The sequence below is a fragment of the Phyllopteryx taeniolatus genome, chromosome 18, assembly GCF_024500385.1.
Source record: "Phyllopteryx taeniolatus isolate TA_2022b chromosome 18, UOR_Ptae_1.2, whole genome shotgun sequence".
NCBI lineage: Eukaryota > Metazoa > Chordata > Actinopteri > Syngnathiformes > Syngnathidae > Phyllopteryx > Phyllopteryx taeniolatus.
Window position 1 is genome coordinate 2,325,234 of NC_084519.1, and position 9,910 is coordinate 2,335,143.

At 43.6% G+C, this 9,910-nt stretch overlaps 1 protein-coding gene across 1 annotated transcript in view; it reads left to right on the forward strand.

The window, feature by feature from the left end:
- serinc1 (serine incorporator 1) overlaps positions 1–5,227 on the forward strand; it is a 29,026-nt gene extending 23,799 nt beyond the window's left edge. The window contains exons 8-10 of the mRNA XM_061753717.1: positions 3,910–4,051; positions 4,132–4,356; positions 4,454–5,227. Of these exons, the coding sequence (XP_061609701.1) occupies positions 3,910–4,051; positions 4,132–4,356; positions 4,454–4,592 (506 nt within the window). The 3' untranslated portion in view covers positions 4,593–5,227. The remainder of the gene's footprint in view (positions 1–3,909; positions 4,052–4,131; positions 4,357–4,453) is intronic.
- The last annotated feature ends 4,683 nt before the right edge of the window (positions 5,228–9,910 follow it).

Here is a 9,910-nt window from a genome sequence, read left to right on the forward strand (position 1 = left end):
TACTCCCAATTCTTCACACATTGCCTGTGTTAGGTTCATTGAAAATTGTCCGTAGGTGTGAATGTGAGTGTGAATAGTTGTCTGTATGTGCACTGCAGTTGGTGGGTGACCACTCCAGAGTGTACGCTTGCCTCTGATCCAAATCTGTTGTAGCTCACCCTTGGCCCTAACTAGGACAAGCGGAAGCGGTTTAGAAAATGGATGGATGGTGGTGTCAGTTTGACATTGGAACTATCCATCCATTCATTTTCTGAGCCGCTTCTCCTCACTACAAACCACATTTCCAATGAAGTTGGGACGTTGTGTATGTAAATGAAAACAGAATATGATTTGCAAATCATTTTCAACCTATTTTCAATTCACACTACAAAGACAAGAAATTTAATGTTCAAACTGATTAACTTTTTTTTTTTTTTCCAAGATTCTCTCATTTTGAATTAGATGCCTGCAACACATTCCACAAAAGCTGGGACAGGGTCAACAAAAGGCTGGGAAAGTTGAGGATTGCTGAAAAACACCCGTTTAGAGCATTCCACAGGTTAATTGGCGATAGGTTAGTGTGATGATGGGGTATAAAAGTAGCGAAAGGCTAATTTGTTCACAAACAAAGGCTAGGGCAAGGTTCACCAATTTGTGAGAAACTGCGTAGCAAAGAGTCCGACAGTTCAAGAACGTTTTTCAATGAACAATTGCAAGGAATTTAGGGATTTTATCATCTACGGTTCATAATATCATCAAAAGATTCAGACAATCTGGAGAAATCTCTTCACGTTAGCGGAAAGGCCAAAAACCAACATTGAATGCTTGTGACCTTTGATCCTTCAGGCAGCCCTTAATTAAAAACCGTCATCATTGTGTAAAGGACATTCAGGAAAAACATTGTATGTTAACACAGTTCGTCGCTACAGCTACAAATACAAGTTAAAACTCTACCATGTAAAGCGAAAGCCATATATCAACAACACCCAGAAACGCCACTGGCTTCTCTTGGCCCGAGCTGCTCTGAGATGGACTGACGCAAAGGAGAAAAGTGTGCTGTGGTCTGAGTCCACATTTCAAATTCCAGACAAAAGAGGAATAGGACCATCTGGATTCTTATCAGCGCAAAGTTCAAAAGCCAGCATCTTTGATGGTATGGTTGTGTGTTAGTGCTCACGGCATGGGTAATTTGCACAAACGTGAAGGCATCATTAATGCTGAATGGTACATACAGGTTTTGGAACAACATATGCTGGATGTGGTTGGATGCGGTTGGATCTTTGGTGGTGGTCAGAGAGGCCGTAGGCGCAGAATGGCAGCCACGCTCACGTCAGACTGCCCCAGGGCAACTGTGGCTACACGAGTAGCTTCCAACCACCAGGTGTGACTGTGTATTGAATGAATGTGTGAAATTGTAATACGTCTTTGAGTTTTGTGAAAGGCGCTAGATAAATTGAATGCGCTTTAATTCTTATTATCATCCAAGCAACGTCTTTTTCAGGGACGTCCCTGCTTATTTCAGCAAGACAGTGCCAATGCACATTCTGCACGGGTTACAACAGCGTGGTTTTGTAGTAAAAGAGTGCGAGTCCTTGACTGTCCTGCCAGCAGTCGAGACTTGTCTCCCATTGAAAATATTTCATGAAATCATGAAGTGAAAAATATGACAAAGGAGACCCCGGACTGTTGAACAACTGAAGTTTTACATCAAGCAAGAATGGGAAAGAATTCCGCAGAGAAAGCTTCAACAATTAGTGTCCTTAGTTCTCAAACGCTTCTTGAGTGTTGTTAAAAGGAAAGGTGATGTAAAAGTTGTTAACATACTCCTGTCCCAGCTTTTTTGGAATGTGTTTCAGGCATTGATTGATTTGATTGATCGATTGATTGATTGATTGATTGATTGATCGATCGATCGATTGTTCTGTTCGGCTGTTAGGTCAAGCAGAATGGAAGATCTGTATCCCTTTCATGCCGGAACAGTTTTACTGTCACAGTGGAGTTTTTAAGCTTCCGCTGCGGTTTCTTAGTATTATAATTGAAGTTTATTGAGAATCAGAGTCGATCAGTCGAACAGAACAAAGTTTCTAGAGGGGGGAGAGAAACAAAGACAAAAGACAAAGCACTAATTGTAAACAGGATGAGAAAAGTAAGTGAACATGGGCGAGTCACCATCACACCACCAATACTCCCCAGGAGGTCGTCCCAGTGGTTCTCCCCCACCCCGAGATCAGGAAGGTGTGAAAAAAGTCCTGCCCCCACAGACGTCAGAACAGCAAACACAGGGACAGGAGAAGAAGATCCCCACTCCATGCATGTGTCCTCTCGCCATGCAAATCGAACAAAAATTTGTGGGAAAATAAAAATAAATAGAATAATAATACAACAACAACCTCGACAGCAAAGAATACAGAATTCCATTGTTTACTTTAATTGGAGGTCGACCAGTGTCTTAAAATCGATCGGACACAACCTTGGAGGTTCCATTGTCTTTTCCATCCATCCATCCATTTTCCAAGGACCACCTGTGGAAAGTTTCAAAAATACATGGAATTAGTAGGTACTGTTGTCACAAGGGGCGGCACGTGCACGACTAGTTAGCACGTCCGCCTAGCACATCCACCTCACAGTTCTGAGGCTCTGGGTTCAAATCCGGCCTCGCCTGTGTGGAGTTTGCATGTTCTCCCCGTGCCTGTACAGATTTTCTCCGGATACTCCAGTTTCCTCCCACATCCCCAAAACATGCAATTGAAGACTCTAAATTTCCCATAGGTGTGAATGTGAGTGCGAATGATTCTTTATATGTGCCGCGCGATTGGCTGCCGACCAGTTCAGGGTGTACCCCGCCTCTCGGCTAGAGTCAACTGGGATAGGCTCCAGCACGCCCGCGACCGTAGTGAGGATAAGCAGTACGAAAGATGAATGAATGAATGGATGTTGTCTCTAAAGGAAAACGGTGAGTAATGTACTCCGCTGCCATGGCTTGTATGCACACTCACCACGCAAGACCCCATTGCTGGAAAAAAAACGATTTTCAAAGCTTGTTTAAAGTTTGCTGAGCAACAGTTGGACAAGCCAGTTAAAAAGTGGGAGAATATAGTCTGGTCGGATGAGAGCAAAATTTAACTGTTTGGATGCCATAATGCACACCACGTTTGGAGGAGAAATGGCACTGAACATCACCCTAAAAACACCATACATACAGTGAAGTTCACAGGCGGGAACATGATGTTGTGGGGCTGCTTTCAGCAAATGGTTCTGGTAAACGTCACGTTATTGAAGGAAAGATCCATCCATCCATCCATTTTCTGAGCCGCTTCTCCTCACTAGGGTCGCGGGCGTGCTGGAGCCTATCCCAGCTGTCATCGGGCAGGAGGTGGGGTACAACCTGAACTGGTTGCCAGCCAATCGCAGGGCACATACAAACAAACAACCATTCACACTCACATTCACACCTACAGGCAATTTAGAGTCTCCAATTAATGCATGTTTTTGGGATGTGGGAGGAAACCGGAGTGCCCGGAGAAAACCCACGCAGGCACGGGGAGAACATGCAAACTCCACACAGGCGGGGCCGGGGATTGAACCCAGGTCCACAGAACTGTGAGGCTGACGCTCTAACCAGTCGACCACCGTGCCGCTGAAGGAAAGATGAATAAGCAAATGTACCGAGACATTCTTGAGAGAAATCTGCTGCCATCTACGAGGATGATGAAAATGAAACGAGGGTGGACATTTCACCAGGATAATGATCCAAAACATACTGCCAAGGAAACTCTCAATCGGTTTCAAAGAATAAAAATAACTGTTAGAATGGCCCAGCCAATCACCTGACATAACGATGGCACAGATTAAAGTTATCCTACAAAGGTCATTATTCTAAGCAGTCATGTTTCCAGTACTCTTCAAACCAAATTTTGTCTGGTCTCACAGATAGGAAGTGCAACCCGAGCCTTCTGGGTATCATCGGGTTGAACACCACCACCCCTGCAGGTCAGGACCATGTGGTTCAGTGGTGGGATGCCCAGGGCATTGTGGGATTGATCCTCTTCCTCATGTGTGTCCTGTACTCCAGGTAAGGAAGCAGTTGAAGTGTAAGTTGGCGCTCCCCTAGTCTCTCTGTGTAGACTGCTATCGTTTCTTTCTCTCCCGTAGTATTCGTAACTCCTCCAACACCCAGGTGAACAAACTGACTCTGACGACTGACGAGTCCGCTCTGATTGAAGAAGGGTCTCAGGCTGAAAGCTTTGAGGAGGGCAGTGGGGCGAACCGTGCTGTGGACAATGAGAAGGAAGGAGTCACTTATTCCTATTCCTTCTTTCACTTCATGCTGTTCCTGGCTTCACTGTACATCATGATGACGCTTACCAATTGGTACAGGTAGGAAGCGGGGAATGGCTAGGACTCGCAGATTTAGAAACAAACTACATTCAGACCTATTTCATTGTTGTGGTTCTATGTTGTGTTCTCACTGCAGCCCTGATTCCAACTATGAGGCCATGACTAGCAAGTGGCCCTCTGTGTGGGTGAAGGTCTCCTCCAGCTGGATCTGCATCACTCTCTATGTGTGGACGCTTGTGGCGCCACTGGTCCTGGTCAACAGGGACTTTGACTGAAACACTCATTGTCCCCATACGTAGCTATTCTCAGCTTCACCTGTTTTGTTTCCGCAGAGCTCATAAAGAGTAGGTGGCTGCATTTTGATTGGCTTGGGTGTTAAAAGCTGTTTGGTAGATGGGATTTTTTTCCCCCCACTTTTTAAACCTTTTTGTGTTCCACCGCTAACTGCAGCCCAGTCCCATTTGCTTGTTATTGTGACTCTTCAGCAGTGTGTTGTTGTGGTTCCTGTTGTATATACTTTACCCCAGTGTGTTCTATTAAAATCGATGCATGCTTTTTCCTTTAAAATGCTACGTGATAGCTGCTCAAGAATTTAATTTGAGGGATGTTATCAGTGTACTGTACATTATATGGACAAATATGACAGGACACCAGACCATTTAACCTGCAAGTGAAATCTTTACTGAGTAATGCTGGAACAAAATAAAGCGGTCTGTCCCAATACATTTGTACATATAGTGTATTTCATGACAACACAGTACACACTGAAGAGCTGTGTCGGTGTTCACATTTGTTTACACACTCTGCAAATGTACTGTATTATTGCTATAATCTGCTTTTATCCAAATACGACTTTTGAAATGTTAAGTGTATTGTAACTGATTTAATAAAACAAGCTGAAATGGAAAAATTAAGTACTTTAATTCACTACATTTCACCAGACTTTAATTTGACTGCAAGGCTTGGTAACAACAAACAGCCATGTGACAGAACATGATGAAAGAGGAAATGAAAACAGAATGCAGGCACTTTTTATTTATTTTTTATCAGTGATGATATGTGAGGCTTCATTTTGAAGACCTCAACAGACAGTCCACTGTGAAGCCAAATACAAGCAATCCCAAACATTCTTGAAAACTCAGACAAATTTCCATTTCAAGTCAAAAACTAGTGAGGTCACTCAAACTTCTCACAATCTATTTAGACCCTGTACAAGAGCTGTATTGAAATTCTGCTGTAACGACTAATGCTCATTTTTTAGTGAAACTCACACTTGTATGTCAAGAAAACATTTTTGGGGGTTCCAAGGCATTATATATAAATTGTATATGTGATGTACCTTTTCAGGGCTTTAAGCTTCTTTGCCATTACAAATGAGTAACATTTGTCTTTAGAGCATAACAGTATATAATACACAAATGATCTGGACTTTTTGTTACTCAATGAAACATAGTTAACATTTTAAATGAGGCAACCATAAAATGTTTATTTTATGAACAAGTGTCGAATAGGGAAAAAGGCAGTGGTATCGCTTTTATTTTTAAATCATTATTTCAGTGTAAAGAAATTCTACTGGGTGATTTTAGCTCGTTTGAATATCTCTGTTTTTTAGTTAGAGGTGACCCAAAGGTTATTGTTTTAATAATTTATAGGCCTCCAAGATATAATAGAAAATTTGTTATTTATACTGTCTACAACTATTTTGTCATCACGGGAGACATTCATGTTGACAATAACATGGAAAAGAAATCTAAAGAACTCTGCTATACTAGACACATTTGATCTCTCAACATATTAAGAGTCCAACCCACACTCAAGGTCACATATTAAACCTGGTCATCTCTAAGGATGTTGAAATTCTATCAATTGACATTAAGGATATGGCTATTTCTGACCATTTTTGTGTATTCTTTGAATCACAGATTCTTCCAAAAGTTCAGACAACCTGGATGTCTATTGAGAAAAGGTACATAAATGAGAGCACCGCCACTAAGTTTATGGAGACCATTGCTGTGCCACGAACTGTGAATGCTGAGACAGTTGATGTACTTTTGGATAACTTCACCTGGTAAATCTCAAATGTCATGAATGCTGTCGCTCCTATTAAAACTAAGACAATCTTAAGGCGACCTAGAACACTGTGGAGGAGCACAATGATGGTAAAGACCTCTAAATCAAAGTGCAGGAAAGCAGATCGAAAGTGGAGAAAAACTAAACTCCAAATTGACTATGACCTCTACAGACAATGTCTTTGCAATTTTAACCAAGAATTAGTCAGGGCTAGACAGCAACACTTTTCTGAAATCATCAGTAAGAACAATACTCGCACTTGATATGACACAGTTATATCTAGCAGTGTCTCCAGATGAGTTCAATTGAGGTTTTGTGTCTAAAACAGATAAATATCTGGATGAGCCAAAATTTTCTTCAATTAAACCACAACAAAACTGAGATAATTGTTTTTGGCAAGAAAGAAAAGAGAATTGCTGTTAGTGAATACCTGGAGTCACTCTCTTTAAAAACCAAAGACCAAGTCCGAAATCTTGGTGTTCTGATAGATTCTGACCTGATTTTCAACAATCATATAAAATCAATGACTAAAAGTGCCTTTTACCATTTGAAGAACATATCCAGAGTGAAGCAGACCAGGAGAAGTTCATCCATCCTTTTATCTCAAGTAGACTTGACTATTGTAATGGTCTTCTGACTGGACTCCCTAAAAAGAGCATTAAACAGCTGCAGCTCATTCAGAATGCTGTGGCTCTGGTTCTGACTAGAACAAAGAGGTCAGAGCATATTACTCCAATTCCAAAGTCTTTACACTGGCTTCCAGGCAGCTTTAGAATAGATTTTAAAGTTCTGCTAGTGGTCTATAAATCACTAAACAGTTCAGGTCCTGAATACATGAATGAGACTCTAAATTGCCCGTAGGTGTGAATATAAACCCAGTAGGGCTCTGAGATCGACAGACTCAGGTCAAACAGTGGAGCACAGAGTCCAAAGCAAACATGGTGACACATCCATCCATTTTCTGAGCCGCTTCTCCTCACGAGGGTCGCGAGCGTGCTGGAGCCTATCCCAGCTGTCATCGGGCAGGAGGCGGGGTACACCCTGAACTGGTTGCCAGCCAATCGCAGGGCACATAGAAACAAACAACCATTCGCACAGTCATGCCTATGGGCAATTTAGAGTCTCCAATTAATGCAATGTTTTTGGGATGTGGGAGGAAACCGGAGTGCCCGGAGAAAACCCACGCAGGCACGGGGAGAACATGCAAACTCCACACAGGCGGGGCCGGGGATTGAACCCGGGTCCTCAGAACTGTGAGGCTGACGCTCTGTGAGGAGAAGCGGCTCAAAAAATGGATGGATGTTGATAAGCTTTTTTTCCTGTTTTTGTTCTTGCTTTTAATCATGTAAAGCACATTGAGTTACCTTGTGTATGAAATGCACTATATAAATAAATTTGTTTTGCTTTTCCTCCCACATCCCAAAAACATGCATGAATTGGAGACTCTAAATTGCCCGTAGGTGTGAATGTGAGTGCGAATGGTTGTTTGTTTGTATGTGCCCTGCGATTGGGTGGCAACCAGTTCAGGGTGTACCCTGCCTCCTGCCCGATGATAGCTGGGATAGGTTCCAGCACGCCCGCGACCCAAGTGAGGGGAAGCGGCTCAGAAAATGGATGGATGGATGTTTACACCCAATTAGAGTACTAAAGTTTCACAATGCAGTGCAAACTGTAGGCCGGTCCCAAGCCCGGATAAATGCAGAGGGTTGCGTCAGGAAGGGCACCCGGCTTAAAACTTTGCCAAATAAATATGAGCGTTCATCCAGAGAATTCCATACCGGATCGGTCATGGCCCGGGTGAACAACGTCCGCCACCGGCGCCGTCAACCTGCAGGGCGCCGTTGGAAATTCAGCTACTGTGGGTTGAAGTCGAAGAAGAAGAAGAGGTGGAAAGCGGGTTCTTCGGCAGAAAGAGAAGAGGAAAGCACAGAGCCTAGAACTGAATGTGGGGACTTTGAATGTTGGGACTATGACAGGAAAATCTCGGGAGTTGGTTGACATGATGATTAGGAGAAAGGTTGATATATTGTGTGTCCAGGAAACCAGGTGGAAGATGTAGATGGGAAGAGAAATGGAGTCGGGGTTATTTTAAAAGAAGAGTTGGCTCAGAATGTCTTGGAGGTGAAAAGAGTATCAGATCGAGTGATGAGGCTGAAACTTGAAATTGAGGGTGTAATGTGATGAGTGGCTATGCGCCACAGGAAGGATGTGACCGAGAGGTGAAGGAGGAATTCTGGAAGGAGCTAGACGAAGTAGTTCTGAGCATCCCAGACAGAGAGAGAGTCTTAATTGGTGCAGATTGTAAGGCAATAGGGGTGATGAAGAAGTGATGGGTAAGTACGGCATCCAGGAAAGGAACTTGGAGGGACAGATGGTGGTAGACTTTGCAACAAGGATGCAAATGGCTGGAGTGAACACTTTTTTCCAGAAGAGGCAGGAACATAGGGTGACCTACAAGAGCGGAGGTAGAAGCGCGCAGGTGGATTATATCTTGTGCAGACGATGAAGGAGGTTACCGACTGTAAGGCAGTGGTAGGGGAGAGTGTGGCTAGACAGCATAGGATGGTGGTGTGTAAGATCACTCTGGTGGTGGGGAGGAAAATTAGGAAGACAAAGGCAGAACCATGTGGTGGAAGCTGAGACAGGACGAGTGTTGTGCAACTTTTCGGGAAGAGGTGAGACAGGCTCTCGGTGGACGGGAGGTGCTTCCAGAAGACTGGACCACTGCAGCCAAGGTGATCAGAGAGGCAGGCAGGAGAGTACTTGGTGTATCTTCTGGCAGGAAAGGAGAGAAGGAGATTTGGTGGTGGAACCTCACAGAACAGGAAATCATACAAGGAAAAAGGTTAGCAAAGAAGAAGTGGGACACTGAGAGGACCGAGGAGAGGCGAAAGGAATACATTGAGATGCGACACAAGGTAGAGGTGGCAAAGGCCAAACAAGAGGCATATGATGACATGTATGGCAGGTTGGACACGAAAGAAGGAGAAAAGGATCTATACAGGCTGGCCAGACAGAGGGATAGAGATGGGAAGGATGTGCAGCAGGTTAGGGTGATTAAGGTTAGAGATGGAAATATGTTGACTGGTGCAAGTAGTGTGCTAGGTAGATGGAAAGAATAGTTTGAGGAGTTGATGAAAGAGGCAAGTGTGGTGGACCAGGAAGTGGGAATGATAAGTAAGGGGGAAGTTAGAAAGGCATTAAAGAGGATGAAAAATGGAAAGGCAGTTGGTCCTGATGACATTCCTGTGGAGGTATGGAAGCATCTAGGAGAGGTGGCTGTAGAGTTTTTGACCAGCTTGTTCAATAGAATTCTAGCATGTGAGAAGATGCCTGAGGAATGGAGGAAAAGTCAGCGCACTCGATCAAACTTAAGGGTTCAAAAGTTCTGCCGAAATCACATAGGTTGTCATGTTACAATTTAGTCAATAAAGGCCTACTACTGGAGCGAAACAGAATGCTTTGACGCTCGCCTTTCGTGCGCACGACCTCTGAGAGGCTTGGAAGAGACCTCATCTGAAAA